Genomic DNA, 16,309 nt, shown 5'->3' with positions numbered 1-16,309 from the left:
TGAAAGTGTCTCTCTCTGGCCTAATCCCCTTCCAGAAGGAAAGCAGTAACGTGAACACTGTCCTCTGCGTTCTTTTTTCTTTTTTTTTTTCTTTTTTCTTTTTTTAAAGTAGAGGCAACCTAAGCCTTTTGGAGAAGAACAAAATAAAACCAGTCAGTAGAATACCCACTACAGTCTTGCCACAGTGTTCTTTCTTGGCAATGAGATAAGTTAGGCAAAAGATTGGACATCCATTTATTGCTTTTATTCTGTCTCCTGGGCTTGTGTGTTTGCATGTATGGGAGTATGCACACTTAGAAATTTTAGGTTTTGTTCCATGGACCATCTTTGATGTTTTATGGAACTCAGGTGATCCACATGATGATGAACCTTGTTCTACAGACCTGTGTCCGTACCTGAGTATGGGAGCTCTAAAAAGTTCAGGTAACTATGGTGGAGATGTTTAGATACACTGTATAATTGTAGTGGTGGCTGCAAATAGAATTATTTGGTTTGGAAGAGAACTGGTAGCGTTCAGAAATAAAATGCCTTAATTATTGAAAGATAATGAAGACAAGAAGCAATGAAACAAGTGAAGAGGAAACATTAACCTACTTGGAATATAGCTTGCCTGCCTTAAAAGGCAAATAAATTATTCTCTGTTGCAGAGTATATAGCTCCCTCTTTAAGAAATGTTCCTTGCAAAACAATCTTGCATGATGAAAACTAACACCACATAGCTACTGTCCAAGACCAAAGACTTGATAACTAAGAATGTGGAAAACTGTACGCATGTCACAAGATGGTGCTTGCCCAGGAGACTCCATGCTTCAGAATGTAAACTGCCCTCATGTGAAGCTGGGGCAAGAATTCCCCGGAGTAGCTTTCCGAGGTCACCTCCGCTCTCTTCCAAAACTGATGGAGATAACAAACTCTTCCCATGCAAGTAAGTCTCTTTGAAGCTGCTGGTGTTGCTCATTGGCAGACGGAATATACTAGACAAATTTTTTATTGCAGTACATTTTATATACTGTGCTGCAGTCTGTTCTGTTTTGTCAAAGTACATTTGTGATTCTTGTTGAGGAAACGGTCATCTGCCATAGGTTTTACTCATGAAATTGGAAACAGTATGGAAAAAGAGAAAATCAGATGAATACTTTGCTGTTGTGATTTAGGACATGTCTGAAAAGTAGAGATTGCACCGAACGTGCAACTGTGGTGAAGGTGATTTTGGCTATCATTTAATTAGCTGTATTTAACTTAGCAATGTAGTACTCTTCTTGAATCAGCACACGTTTCTGCAGCACCCAGTTCTACATATTGGTAAAGTTAAAACTGGATGTCATTGTAAAGAACTTGAATATAAGCTTATACTCCTTTGCTTCCTGTTGAAAGTGTACGGTGTTTGAGAGGGGGTTTAACGTGGCACTTCATTGGATCAGTAGAATTGCACAGTTTGAAAGTTCACTTTTATTTTTGCATTGTCTGCAGTAATTCATAATCTATATATACTTTCAAGATACTGGAGCTAGTGCTGTGAATGTGGTAAAAAGCCAGCTGTATTTCTCTATCATCTGAACTTTTCCATCGAGAGAAAAATTGTGCCCTAGCGATTGCAAAAACAATACTCTTATTGCCAATCACTGGTTCTACTGATTTTTCTATTGCAGTTTACTTTGTTTGGGCTTCCTGTGTGCAGGAAGATGTATAAACCAAGCACACCAAGGAGTCAAATTCAGACGGAAAGTCTAATGGGAAGGAATTGGGTGATGCTTGAAAATGCAAATGGAGAATGAGAGAGGAGCTGGAAGCTCTTTTTGAGAGAGAGAGAGAGCTTCTGAAGAGACCAATTGTGAAAAATTTACTGGAGGTAAAATGAAGATGCATCTGAAAATAATGCCAATTAACTTGAAGATTCATCTTAAGTCACTGGTCTTTGTCAGGCTCAGAGAGATGGTATGAAGTAATCTTCCTTAACTAAGGATAGGTTATACCGATGATGGTAATGAGAGGCTTGGCATTGTGAAAGAGCAAAACAATTGTCATCTTATATAAAAATCTGACATTGAATATATGAGTTATCATGACAACAGTGATTTTTATACATAAAAAGGGCGAGAGCTTCTGTAAGCATTAGAAGTAAATGAATGCCCATTGTACTTTTTTGAGAGAGTGGTAAGCTGCATATGTAAGGTAAGGTTCCTGGTGGAAGAACAAGGAAAACTAAGACAGCAAAGAATTGATTTACAAATCACTCAGTGATTTAAAGAAAAAAAAAAAATCAGTTTGACTTTTCAAACATTCAGTTACCAGAGCTAATATACAGGAAACGAGAACACCAAACAAAATTACGCATGACCTTGCTGCGTTTGGTAAGTGTAATGATGAGAAGATACTGCACAGACCAAAGTCTTAACAGAAATACTGTCTGCTTGATGCTTTGATGTTGTAGTTATCATTTGCACCTGTGTCCAATTTAATGGGTAAAACCTGTATGGCAGATAACTCCATTTCCTCAGCAAAAATTGCAGATGTACTAACCGCAGTAGGATAGAACGGACTGTGGCACAGCTTACAATACATCCCGCAACCAAAATTGATCTTGTATATTCCTTCAGTCAATACAGACATAACAAATACAGCAAGCAAGTAGTTTTTGCAGATTTTTAGTAAATATTTACCTTTGCTGAAATTGATAAACATTTTGTTTTGATGCTCTGTTGCTAAGCTTACTGATATTTTTCTAGTCCTGTAAAAAAATTCTACAACATACAGCAATGTGAACATCTCTTACATGTAGGTGGGGTCGGCAAATAAGCTGAGCCCACTTGTGCAAGGCAGCTGCTAATTAACATTTTGGTGTTAGTTGTCAGAGCTGTGAGAAAAGCAATAGGCACGTAAACACAGCAGACTATCTACAGATATTTTTGGTCAGCTAAGTGTTTACTTCCTGAAGCTTAAAAAGACCTCTGTCGTTTGTGAATATTGCTTTTCCAACAGTTTTGTTCAAAGCACCTGTGAGCAATTTCCAGCAAATTGTGCTGCTTTTCATGCATCCCTTCCCCTCAGTAAGAATAGTACTGAAATTTCTCATAATTTTTTCACTTACAGCAATTACTTTTGTAACAGTGCAATATATGCTGATCACTGTGTGTAGGGGAGGAATCTTCTATTTGTTAGGTTCATTTTGTAAGTTGATTCAGATTTCAAAATGCAGAGATACTTTCACTTCAATTATATTAAAATAATTTAGTGTAGCCTTGTTGAGTTGATTACCTTAATCATTGAAAATATGCACCAAAAAATCCAGCTGTTTAATCTCTTGCTTTTTATGTATTCAGTGTACAATACTTCTTTAACTTGCAGTATTTTCATTTGAGATAATAAATTTTTTCTTTCATTTTCAATTTCTTTAGTGGTTACTTTTTTGTAAATAGAAAAAAAAGTATTCCTTGGATTGATCCTTTCTTAAGGAGATACTCTTGGAAGTCTCTTTAGTTTGTATTGGCTGAAAGAGTAGGGAGTGAAGAGTTATAGGCAAAAGAAAGGAATTTTTGTTTGTCAAGCAGACTGTAATGTGAGCCACAGGTCCGAGAACTTCTGAATACTGGAATCAATTTAATTTTTTTTTCTTTTCCCTCCAGAGCTCATTTTATACTATAGTGCCCTTACAATTTTTTTTTAAGTTACTACTTGTTACAAAAAGCTCTACTGATCTTCCATGTTATCTTTTTTTTTTAACACAGTTCATTGCATATGTGAATGGTTTTACTGTACCTGATGTTAGGTTTCAACTTAAAAGCATAAGAGGAATCTGAAGAATGCACAATCGAAATGTTCAAAATAGAATAAGGGTAAAGGCATCATGAAGCGTGCACGTTTGATGTCTAGGATTAGTGGGCATCGTAAAAAACCAAACAACAACAAAAAAAGACCAACAACAAAAAAAGGAGCGGGGGGGGGGCACTTTGGTTGATATTTACCTGTGTTGTAATAACAGAATCTAGTCTTTGAATTGTTCATCTTACTAATTCTACCTAGTCTGTTGGGACATACTGCTCAAAAGTTGCTCTTAGCATTAGTAATGATCTGTAAGTGCATGAGAACTGTCCTTTCACTTGTCACCGTTCTATGTAAGAGAGAGTTATAAAAGGGAACATTAGAGAATAAAGGCACAGATAGTGGTGTAGCTGTAACCCTACTTGTAAATTTTACTTTGAGGTGACTTTTTATTCTATTTTAATGAAAACGGAGGAGTAGAAATAGAAATAGATAACTACCTTGAGAGTAACACGTCCGATATTGGTAACCTTGCATAACTTTAGATACTAAAAAGAAACAGATTCAATTGACTAAACAAGTTTATTCCCTAGGGTTTTTGTCAAGGTTACAAAGTCTGTCTTTCTGCTCTTATCAAAACCTGCTTCTTTTTTTCTTTGCAGGTCATGGCAACCATAAAGAAAACAGTCCTTTCCTGAACAGTTCAGAAGCTGGCAAGGGAGGTGATTACTATGACAGAAATCTGGCCTTGTTTGAGGTAATTTCTAACTGTTTTTCATACTTCTAATGTGATTTGTGATCTTCCAAGATGGGAGGGATTGAGCACATCGTATTAAGTGGAAGACAAAGCATTGCAAAGGTTCAGGCAGTGGGTCGGTACCTAACTCTCACTGCATGGCAAATCTAAGAGCCTGGTGTGTTTAGGGGTATGTCTGCAAAGTAGCAAAATATAATGGTACCAGAGGTGACGTGAATAATTTAAATAGTGAAGCTGTGGCACTGTGGGCTGATCAGTGTGGAAAAGGAGCGTGGGCCGATTTACTGTACTCAGTACAGTACTCAGTACTCAGGTACTCAGATTAGCCTGGGTATCCTGTATTACAACTGCAGTATATCAGTAATACTGATTTCTTCTCCCACATGCTTTTTTGTGGGTGTATGTCTGTTCTCCGAGGTACCAGTAGGCAGAGATATCCTGCGCGATGAAAAAGCTCAGGTATTATGACCACTCGAGACTATGAGGCAGAGAGGTAAGGAAGACCAGACACTCATGCGGGAGGCCAGCTGGAGCCACACCAGGTCCAGCAGAATCCTCCTCCACATCCTCACCTCACTGGCATTCATTAACTGCAAATATATCATGGTGTGCTGAGACCAAGTTTCTAAAAAATGTTTTCAGAAGCTCAGGTGCTGGGGAGTGGTGCAGAGAGTCTTTGTATGGCTCTGCAGCTGCTTTCCAGTTGGGCTTCTGAGTTACAGCTTCACAGCAATACTGGCAACATGTTCCCAGTGTTTCCCATTATGGGAACCCGGTGTGAGGCAGCCTGAGCTGGCTCTACACCCCACCAGGATGGTGCCTTCAGAGTTCAGCTACGTGGCATAGAGCCTGGACAAGTGTAACTAACCTGCTGCTAGATAGGAACTCACCATGGAAATGCTACAACCATGTTTGCAGGCAGTGTGCTTGAGCTAAAAGACTTTGAAGCATGCTCCCAGCTGTGGTGTCTCTGCCCTCCTAGGCATGGTAAATCTGTGATCAGCATAAACTCACTTGTGGATCATGAAGAGTTGGCTGCTTGTGGCATGGCTGCTGCTAGTCACATGCCCGCCTTTTTCATAAGCAGTAACACAGTACCACACCAGCGCTGCAGGCTCTTTCTGTGGTACTAAAGAGGAGGAGCCGATAGCATCCCAAAGGCCATGCTGCTCAACTGAACAGGGAGCATGTGTTGCCTCAGCCTCTTTCTGGAAGGAACCGTCATCAGGTTTTTAAAGATGTGAACTGCAGATGAGATCAGAGGAAGGAATAAGAAAAGGGACATTTGGGGTCAGTTTCTGCCATCAGGTAGAAAGCACATAATTCTGCTGATCCTCCCAGAAACTGTTCGTGATGATACATGAAGATATGCTGAAACTGCAGACAGTGAAATCTTTCTTAATGGGTTTTTATTTCCTGTGTAGAAAGTTGTTTGTTTTTACCATGCATTACTTACTGTGCAATTAGAATCATAGAATCATTAAGGTTGGAAGAGACCTCTAAGATCATCGAGTCCAACCGTCAATTAGACATATAAGACATTTTAATTTCAAAAAGAAAGGGGAAGTGAATGATTTTGTTCTGATTTTTTTTTTTCTTTCTTCCCCTTGAACTTACTTTCAGAAACAGAAGTTGGATGGGATGAATGTAAAGATGTGAGGCCTCCATACATGTGGCTTTTGGGATTTTTATCTAGATCCACATAAATTAGATTACATAGTTTGAAAAACGTACTACAATTATCAGAGTGCATGCATGCCTACAATGACTGGAGTTTAATCACTAAATCTCTGATTTATTTGGCAACTTGACCTTTTTAAAAGTATATCTGTTGATGTAAGCTGACATTAGAGATACATGCAAGGTACGCGTCCATTTTCTTACAGTCCCAAGGCTCAGACAACTTCTTTATTGCTGTAATTCATGTTTTTCAGCACCTAAGGAAAAGGGTGCAGACCTGTTGGCATAACCTTTTCCTGCCAGATTTGCCCTCCTTTCAGAAAATTAAATACTCTCATCAGTGGTTCAGGCACAATGAAATATTCTGTCATTCCCTGGATGATTTTCCTGTTGTGTTCCCTGGCAGCCTCAGGCATGCCAAGGAAGGTGTGACCCCAGCCACTCTCCATAAATGCTGTGAATCGCAGAAGTTGACTAGTTGTCTTCTTCCACAGGAAGAACTTGATATACGACCAAAAGTGTCATCTCTGCTTGGCAAGTTGGTCAACTACACAAATCTTACCCAAGGTGTTAAGGAACATGAAGAAGCAGAAAGTACTGATGGCTCGAAGAAGAAAGTGTCAAAAGTAAGTAAAGGTTCTCTCCGTGGCCAGCTGATGAACGGGATGATTCCCTATGTGGTTTTTGGGGAGCTGGACTCCTTTCTGCTTTATCTTAACCTCTGTCAGGAGCCAAGACAGTGTTGCAAAGAAATAACATAGAACTCTGTAGGTAACCAGATGTTACCAAAGAATTGGGGCAGATGTAGTGGTTAAGCACAGTGCACTACAGTGCAGTTACATACACTCGGTATGGATTTAGATAAGGAGGATAGGCTTTTAGTGGTGAATCGAATAAACAACAAAACAAACCCCCCAGCTTTTTCCTAGTGCTGTTTCAGCTGCCCAGCAGTATCTGACACATCTCTATGAGCCTGGTAGGTATGACACAAGACTTGCAGGAGACAACACCCTTCTAGAGTGGTGGGTGGAGGTCAGATTGGACACCCTGGGGCAGCTCAAGTGTCATTCTGGTGCTAGGCGCTTAGGCAACTGAATTCTGCCCCAAAGGATCTGCGTTTAGATGGTTAGCCCATTTGGGCTGGCCTTGTAATAACTAGGTGGAAGGTGGGGTTTGATTGTTGGTAGTTAGATTTCTATCGGGAGGGCTATGTTCTAACTGCTCTTCTTAGTGCTCTGGCAGTGTTTCAGTTAGTGCTAAACCCTCAAGTGGTATGGTTGCATTTTATGGTGCTTGCAGGCCTGTCAGTTTGCTTGCAAATTTTGTCAAAGGAAAGTTTTCCAAAAAACTAAGATAGCACTTGAATTCTATAGGTTTTATAGTACTGCCCTGTCAAAGTTTGAGCCATTTCAGAAAGAGATGGCAATGATGATGTTGAAAAACAATGCATTGTTCTCAAGGAGAATGCATGTTACCCCAGGCTGAAAGCTGGATTCCAGCTCCCTTACTCACACTCCAGTTCCTTACTCTGCACGGTTTTGCACTGGGGTTAACAAAGTTGTTTAGTCAATATGAAGCTTAAAATTCAGTTTTATCTGAGACCACGTGCACTAAAGTTCTGTAATATTGTGGTTAATATGACATCATTACAAGACTGAGTGAAGGTCGTCTGGGTGCAGTAACTGTGTTGTGGTACTATAAGCTTATTTTAAAAAAGTAATTTAAACATTTTAACTCTGAATTTCTTTTGTGTGGTACTTGGTCATATACTAATTGCTGAGTCTGTCCAAAGTTTTTATCTTCACGTTACTAATATGAAATGTCAGCTGCATCTCTGTTTTAGCATGCTTTTGGGTGGGAATAATGTCAGGCATCAGCTGTGAATGTGGTGTTATTGCATAATCTAAAATAATTTTCAGCCTCTTCTTATCAAAAGCAGATTGATTGTTACCCTAACAAAGATAGAATGGAGGGGGATACAACAGGTACAGTCCTTACTATTTTGAGAAAGTTCTGATCACACTTGCTGTTTATTTCCTTATTAATTGCCTGACCAGAATACCAGGGTAAGATGCAGTCTGATCTAAAAGCTAGTCACCTACTTCCCTGTTGGAAAAAGAATTGGGAGAATTTGGTGATGAGTCTGTAGTGTAAAGTTGGTTAAAGCAAATGCAGTATAGCTTCATAAGGTAAAAATGGGGCAAATAACAGGAAACCGAGAAGTTGTTTCAAATTCCTGGTAGAGTAACATGTAAGGTTTGGTGTTAATATTTCTACATCTAGGTATGATTTATATAAAAACTTGTGTATTTTCAAACTCTTTACTGCCATAAAAAAGGACTGTTGTCCTTGTTAAAGCTATGCTTGTATGGTAAAATAGAGTTTGGGCTTAATACCTGGGTTGTCCTGAATTATGCTTTCCCGTGTCCCAAAAATGTGCGTTTGCAGACTTCTCAGATGTTTTTTGTAGAATGGGTTGGGTAACCATTCCAAAAGTGACAATATCATCCAGTGTTAATATCTCAGTATTTTCTGTGTAAACACTGCAGTTTCCTTAAGTGAATCTTTGCCTAGCATGTCTGTCTCTGGGATAAATTACATCAGCTGCAATATCATAACTGTAGTTTGAATTTCTTCTCCCTCTCTTGCCATAAGCAATATGAAATTTTAAACATCTTGATGAATATTAACTTGGCCAATAATTATAACCATTAAAACCAGGAAATTCAAAAGCAGTAACCATACAATGCTATGGATCAAAGGTATCCAGAAACTGTGCAAATGGGATTCTTCTACACATTTGTTTTTAATCATCTTTGAAGTATAAATCAATGCACTGCTGTTACCTTACCCTTCTCATTTGAGCATTAGTACAGAAGCATGAATATCCACCCCAGCATGATAACAGATTCTGGTTTTAAGTGCCAGCATTAACTGACTCATTGCTGAATGCTGTACTGGGTACGCTCAGCAAATATATACCCAGCCAGTGTGACAAAAGGTAAGCTGCCTGTCCTGATGTGTCACTTACTGGAATTGGCAACTTGCAGACAAGAATTGGAGCAAGGAGGGTGAGCAGACTCTAGATCTGGTATTCAAAAATCGAATGAAGAAAGTAGTCGTTTCAGTAAGTGAATATATAATTCTCTATCTGAGCAGGTAAGACAGGTCTCTCAGTGAATACCTTTTTGTTACCTAGCACACCCCTGCCTGCCAAATCATATTGATTCAAATAAAAAAAAAAAATCAAAAAGAAACCACAAAAAACCCAAACCAACAATAAAACACAGACACAAAAAAGAAGAGACAAGGCAGTTGTGTGCACACGAAGGGGTCAAATCTCTGAGGGGCGGTATCGAAAAAAATGAGATCTCTTTTTCCAAAGTTTAAGCTTAAAGGACTAGAGAGTGATGTGCTTTAGCTTGTGGAGATCATTGTTGTCAGCAACTGCTTTCTACAGTGACAAGACCAAAAGAGACCTGAACGTTTCCACAAGCTCTGGGAAATATGTTACATGACTATCCCCCTTCTAATCTCTAGGAATTATTGCTGCAGAGTTTGTGGAAGATGCAAATGAAGATCAGGACAATTTCAGTGCAAAACAGCTTAATATAAACATATTACCCTGTTTCAGCATTCCCATTAAATATTTTTGATAGTAGCATTCTGTATTAGGTACACATCAGATAAAATTGACACTACTCCGTGTACTAGGGTAGAAATTGGCTTGCTTTTTATCTTTTCCAAATACAGTCTTGTATTAAAGCACTTAATAGATGCAGTGCTATAAAAATATCCCCTTCTCATGGTGGAAAAAGTAAGATTAACTATTTCAGTTCATGTATCTTTAATAAGGCAGTTCACTTCTGTGCTGCTGTCTGTCCTCATGCTACAGAGCAACCACAAGAGCTGCCGTTACCGCTCAATGTCCCTGAGCCCTGCAGCCAAGTGCTTTGATAACCCATCACGCTGGCTCAATGGAAATAGCGTCCTTCGGACTCAGATCAATATTTGTATCAATTATGTGTCTGCAGCTGATTAGAGTGAACAAAAACATGATCTGCATCACTGAAATTGAGACTGTTTTTGAGATTTTTCTGTCCTTTCTTGGTTGATCTAAAAGAGCGTTCTTCGAAATGTTTTTGTGTTTTATTTCCTTTATGCAGCATGGGGTGTTTAATTTTTTTCATTTGGTAGCTGTTGAGACTGAACATAATACCCTTCTTATTTCAGATTGCATTCTGTTGAGACTTCAGCACTGGTTTAGTATCACTTACTGATTATAAGATGCTATAAAAAACGGTCAAGTCACTGCAGATCACTGGTGTTAAATATTGCTATGAACAAGCTGGTTCAAGTAGTATTTGTGGATCATTCTTTCATACCGGTATTTTTTATTCCACAGGGTAAGAAAATCCAGAGTAAAACCTTATGCCTGAGGTACACTTAGTAATACTGTGGCTTGGGTTTTGTCTGTGGGCAGACACGTATGCATTTCCTCGGCTGCTCTGCAGTAGTGTCGTAACTATACAATTAATGCACAATTTCTCTTCCTCTGTGGCTGAAGTTAGTTTGTAACTTGATATGCATAAGAGGCCACTTAAGAGGGACGGGGGGAAGATGATGAACAGTAGAGCAAAGCTGCAGGGGCCACGTAGGGCAGAAGATAGGAAAGAGCTGAGCTAAGGAGAATTCTTATGCAAAGGAAGCAGGTATTGGGGGATGTGTAAAGGGAAGGCTGAAAACTCACCTGCTTTGATAGCGCTTGGAAAACTGTCAGTATAGAATATATAATAATTGTGCTCCTATGTAATAATTGCTTCTCCTGAGTAGGAGCAATAGGTTGGGCTTCTTTCCTTTTCCCAGATGCCAGTTTTGACAAACTCTTAGAAACTCCTTTACCTCTGAGATACCCACACATCTGATAAATCCACTTGATGCTGGCTGCTGGGTTCAGAGATGATGTGAGGAGGGTGGCTGATGGATGAATGGTCAGATAGATGATAAAATTACGTGGAATGTCTCTGTAAGAGAGGCAAAGAGTGCATTAATGTGACAATAGGAAGCCCTTATGCAGGGCAAAATCTGCCCAGTGCCTGGCAACATTATTTAGTCCTTTCTCAGTTAATGTTTATGCAGTTGAAGACACAATGTGAATCAGATGAAGGTGTTTGAATCAAAAGTATCTAAACCTCCCCTTCTTGAGGAAACAGGTGCATTATAAAGAATACGCTGAGAAGATCCTCCTCCACTGTAGCATTGGAACAACTCGTTTAAAAATCCTTACCTTACCCTGATCAGGATACTTATGTACAAGTGTCGTTTCTGTTAGTCTCAGAAGACAACAATTCTTTTTGTCCGTATACACAATCTTGACAAAGCTGATCAGGTTGGTTCTATAGGATGGTAATTTTTGTACAAATGGCAGGTGACATTTTAGGGATATTTTTGTACTGCGGTACCGGAACAGCTGAGTAATGGCTCTCTGGCTACATGCTGGTAGATCTCATAGGGTAGGTCCATTGCAAACTGTCAGCACATGGTTCTGTTGCTCACTTTACTTCAGGAGGTTCACCCGAGTTGAAGTGTGTATGGGGAAGATCTGATTTAGCTTTAGTTACACAAGGAATTCAAAGCTGACTTCAAACAATTCGGTCAGCAACTCCTGGCATTCCTAGCAAAGAACTGTTCAGATCATGTTCTTAGGCACAGTTTTCTTTCATCTCCGGCAGGGCAGATTCCTAATGCAGATGAGGAAATTTCGAATTGTAACATGTAATTGCAAGTTGAAGCACTAAATTCCTAGGTTGCTTATTTTGACCTGGTGATATTATAATAATTTGATTTTTTCCTAGGATTTTGCTTTGTGTAATAAAATATACCCTGGTCTTACCTTAGGTAACTAAATTTTTCCATAGTGAAGACAAGGCAAGAACAAAGTTCTTGACAGCCATTTTACAGCTTTAAGAGTGATATGCTTGTCTTAAGGACCATTGCTTTTGATTCATGACTAATTTGTCTATAAGGGTACATGTTACCTATTTATTTTTGCATTTGACTCCACATTGCTATGTGGTGTCAAATTTGAACAAGTGTTGTCACCTCCTTTTAATATCCTTCTCATTTAGATGATTGTTCATGAGTTTTAAATGCTATCTGTAATATGTTTTAGAATTCAGGTTTATTTATAGAAAGAAGTATGAAAAGGGATGAGCCTTTGAGAAGTTACACTCTCTATTTCCCCCTATGTTTCAGCATTCTGTCTAATTTTAAATGCAAAAGAAAACCTCAGAAAGCAGAAGCAATGAAATGCCTTGGCAGGAAACCACAGAGATTTGGGACTCTGAATTGCTGCTAGTGCCAGGTGTGCCAATGCAGGGAACATTTCTGTGTTCCTTGAAATAAACCCCTTATCAGTGGCATTTTGATACAGTTTTTTTGGATCTGACTGTTCTCTGACAATAACTATTTGGGCAAAGGAGAATTCTAAAAGATACTACGTTGAATGCCAGTCATGTGCAGTTCCTGCGAAGTCACGTAACTAACTTGTATTTTCTGTCACTGTCAAAAGTAATCATTAGTTTTACAGGGAATATATAAAATGGAAGAAAATACATTATGCATATCTCCAGATTGCTTCCAAATCTTTTCTAGTTGTAACATCACAAACATAACATTACAAAAGTAATTTGTAAACTCTGGGGAGTAGGGTAGGATCTATTTTACTCGGGGTCTGCAGCACTCAGCAGGTTTCATACTAGAAACTCTGTGGTTCTACAATAAAACAAATACATGTATGTTCTGTTGTTAGTAATTGGTGTTTAATGCTGAGTATAATGAATTCAAATGTGAAGATGTGATAGAGTCAGCATTTTGTTCAGAAATTCGTGGTTTTAGTGTCAGGAGTTTGCTTCATGTTTTGTGGAAGTCCAGTGCAATAACATTTGTGTGTGTCTACTTTATGTTTCCCAGATTTCTACCATTTGAAAAACTGAAGTTGTAGGTTTTTTTGGTTATCTATGCTTTGAATAATTCCAGTTAATGAATGTCAATTAACTCTTTTTTTCAGTCACCCAGCATGGGCACCCTGATGGGGGTGTATTTACCATGCATGCAGAATATCTTCGGGGTTATTCTCTTCCTTCGGCTGACTTGGATGGTAGGAATGGCTGGAGTTCTTCAGTCCTTCCTGATTGTATTACTTTGCTGCTGTTGTGTAAGTATATAGGTAAAATAATGCATGTGACATAACCTCTGTGAAACTATTGAGAAACTTGGAGAGGCTGCATTGTACATGCAAGTGTAAAGAAAAGCCAGATGTATGCTAGACACTTCTGCTGTGTTTGTAGCCATGTGATTTCTGGTCGTCTGTGTCCCGTCCCGTGTCCCCCCCCCCCCCCTTTTTTTTTTTTTGCTAGTGTTTCTGAACTGGCAAACTGTATCTAGTGTAGATGTAGTCTTAAAAATGGTGTTTGTTCAGCAAACAGCTGTTTTCTGCGCCTGTCCCAGGTTGTGACTGCCTGCTTTGCTGGACTAGCCTTTGTTGGAATTTCAGCTCTGCAGACGGAGGGACACCTGCCTTCTTTTATCTTGCTTTGTCTGCAGACACCCATTATTTGACTTGATAAAGCAGTGGTCATCTCTCAAGCAGAAGTCTCAACAGCTTGATGATTAAATTCCTGCTACCCTTGTTTTCTTTCAGATAATGACCTGTCAGGGCAGAATAAATAGAAATATTGTATCCTATATGCAGTGGCAGCTTTGCTCTATCAAGAAAGAAGTTATGTTTTAAAAAATGTTGACTCAATTGCTTCCTTTTCCTTGTTTTCCCCAGACTATGCTGACAACCATATCAATGAGTGCTATTGCCACAAATGGTGTTGTTCCAGGTAAGTGTAGTTAGCAAACTTCTCTTTGGTGTTTTTTTTTTTAAAAAAAAAAAAAGTTGCTATAAGCTGTTAACGTGGTTTTATTCTAGAGAAATTTGCTTAAGCCAGGATACAAAGCCTGAATTAATATCTAGTACTTCTTAGTATCAATTTAGGCTAAAGATTAATTTATTTGGTTTTTAGTTACCCCTGTGCTAACAAAAAGATACTTCAACTGAACCCCCAAAAAAGCAGATGTGCAGTGTATAATTTTGTTGTATTCTTGTTGTGAATATTTTACAATTTTTAACAATAAATGATAATATTGCTCTCATTTTCTTGTTTCATAGCTGGTGGCTCCTATTTCATGATATCCAGGTCATTAGGCCCAGAGTTTGGTGGAGCTGTAGGGCTGTGCTTTTATTTGGGAACAACATTTGCAGGAGCAATGTATATCCTTGGTGCTATTGAGATTTTATTGGTGAGTAGTACCAGAGTAGTCCTGCTTTTAAGACAAATAGCATATAGAAAATACCGCAGTATTCTTGTCCCGTATTCGCATACACATTTACAGGTAGAGACCAAAAGGTCTCCAGTTTCTCGGTGTCCAATTCTGTACTGCTTAGTGCTTCCCTTTGGAAGTTGCACACTCTCTGGGTATCCAGAATGGAAGCTCTCCTGAAAACATAGATGGAAGTATGACTTAAAGACACATGCTCATCATTGATAAAGTTGGCTCAGTTGTACTACTGAAATGGAATGGGCCATTATCTCTTGACTTTTCCTACAAACTGAAGATTCCTGGTGAAGAGCATGTTGCAAATTGGAGTGTGATTTACATTTACGATACAGAGTTCTGTCCCTGTGTTCCTTCAGCTTGCTTTCTTCTTGTTTCAGACGTATATTGTGCCACAAGCAGCAATTTTTCATTCATCCGGTGCCCATGATGCATCCAGTGCTATGCTAAACAACATGAGGGTGTACGGAACTGTATTCCTCATCCTAATGGCGGTGGTGGTCTTCGTAGGCGTGAAATATGTTAACAAATTTGCTTCCCTCTTCTTGGCCTGTGTAGTAATATCCATACTGTCCATTTATGCTGGAGCTATCAAGTCCATCTTTGATCCACCTGAATTTCCGTGAGTAGTGTTTCTGGATGGGGGTATAGCTTTGCCTACAGGTCTGGAAGGTGGGGTTCAGTGGAAGTTAGTTAAAGCTTGTGCCTGATACATTGTCAAAGCTATCTTTTTTGTGAAGTACTTCAGATTTTTTTTTTTTAGCTGTATATAGTGACAGTGATAGTCTTCCGCATGCAGAGCTCGTGGAATAGAAGTTTCTTAGGCTAAAATGAGTGCATTATTACGTTCTTTAACTGTTTCGGTAGAATGAAGTTTTGTGGTGAGTATACGATTTGGTGGAGGCTGACGTTTCTCTGCTTCGTGCAAAGACAATCCACTATCTTAGCCTACAGCTGTCGAGTTAAATTTTAGCAAGAATTTTGCTGGGTTATTTATGGCAGTTAGTAGGAAGCATTTTGGCAGGTCCATTTTCCCCAGGCCAGTCAGACATGATGTGCTGCCTTCGTGGTTGGAAACTGTGGTGGTGTGATGCAGCTGCTTGCTGAGAAATAGGGCATCTCTCAGGAATGTGGGAGGTGCGGTGGTGGGGCCATGCTGAGGCTCCAGCAAAACTTCCCCTTGGTCTGAAAGCAGATTAATCTGCCGTATGAGTAGCCCTGCTCTGAACACAACACGTGCTCCTTGGCCCGTTGGCAGTTAAACAATAATACGGTTTCTTAAACTCAGAGCTGGAGCAGCAATAATGTGGATACATGTGTTTTACCAGAAATGCAAACAGTATTTCCTGATACTGCTGACAGGAGATGAATGGAATGGAAATAGAGGAGTTGAGTCTGCATAATTATTCACATCTTAAAATGTTGCGACCATAACTAAGTACTTGCAACCCTCAAGTGCTCCCTTTAGATGTTTAGGGCCCAATGATTATAATGTTTTACAACAGTGGCAGGTTTACAGCAGTAAAAATAAAACAATGTCTCTACCTCCCCCTCATTATCTCTTGGATTGTTCTGGAATGTTCTCCCTATCTTTCTTCCTTGGGCTGTATTCCTTTTTCTTTTGCTGAAGTAACTAGTTGCTGTATTTATTTTTAATTCTGGAGGAGAAGGCTTCTCTGAAGTTGCAGTTCACAGGCCTGCAAACCCTACAAAAATGGCCCTGTCTCT

The 16,309-nt window shown here is 39.2% G+C and overlaps 1 protein-coding gene across 4 annotated transcripts in view; it reads left to right on the top strand.

Annotated features, from left to right (window-relative positions):
- Positions 1 to 16,309, top strand: part of SLC12A4 (solute carrier family 12 member 4) — a 51,195-nt gene that overhangs the window by 16,257 nt on the left and 18,629 nt on the right. For 3 of the 4 annotated variants that reach the window (XR_012996301.1, XM_076349319.1, XM_076349321.1), the window contains exons 2-7: positions 4,422 to 4,516; positions 6,691 to 6,822; positions 13,266 to 13,412; positions 14,031 to 14,085; positions 14,415 to 14,545; positions 14,962 to 15,203. Coding sequence is in view for 3 of the 4 variants with exons in the window: in XM_076349319.1 (XP_076205434.1) it covers positions 4,422 to 4,516; positions 6,691 to 6,822; positions 13,266 to 13,412; positions 14,031 to 14,085; positions 14,415 to 14,545; positions 14,962 to 15,203 (802 nt within the window). In the remaining variant the exon portion in view is untranslated. Of the gene's footprint in view, positions 1 to 83; positions 926 to 4,421; positions 4,517 to 6,690; positions 6,823 to 13,265; positions 13,413 to 14,030; positions 14,086 to 14,414; positions 14,546 to 14,961; positions 15,204 to 16,309 lie in introns of those variants that run through there. The other variant, XM_076349320.1, reaches the window with a different exon arrangement.

This window comes from Aptenodytes patagonicus, chromosome 11 (assembly GCF_965638725.1).
Source record: "Aptenodytes patagonicus chromosome 11, bAptPat1.pri.cur, whole genome shotgun sequence".
Taxonomy (NCBI): domain Eukaryota; kingdom Metazoa; phylum Chordata; class Aves; order Sphenisciformes; family Spheniscidae; genus Aptenodytes; species Aptenodytes patagonicus.
This window is presented reverse-complemented; position numbering and strand designations above follow the sequence as displayed.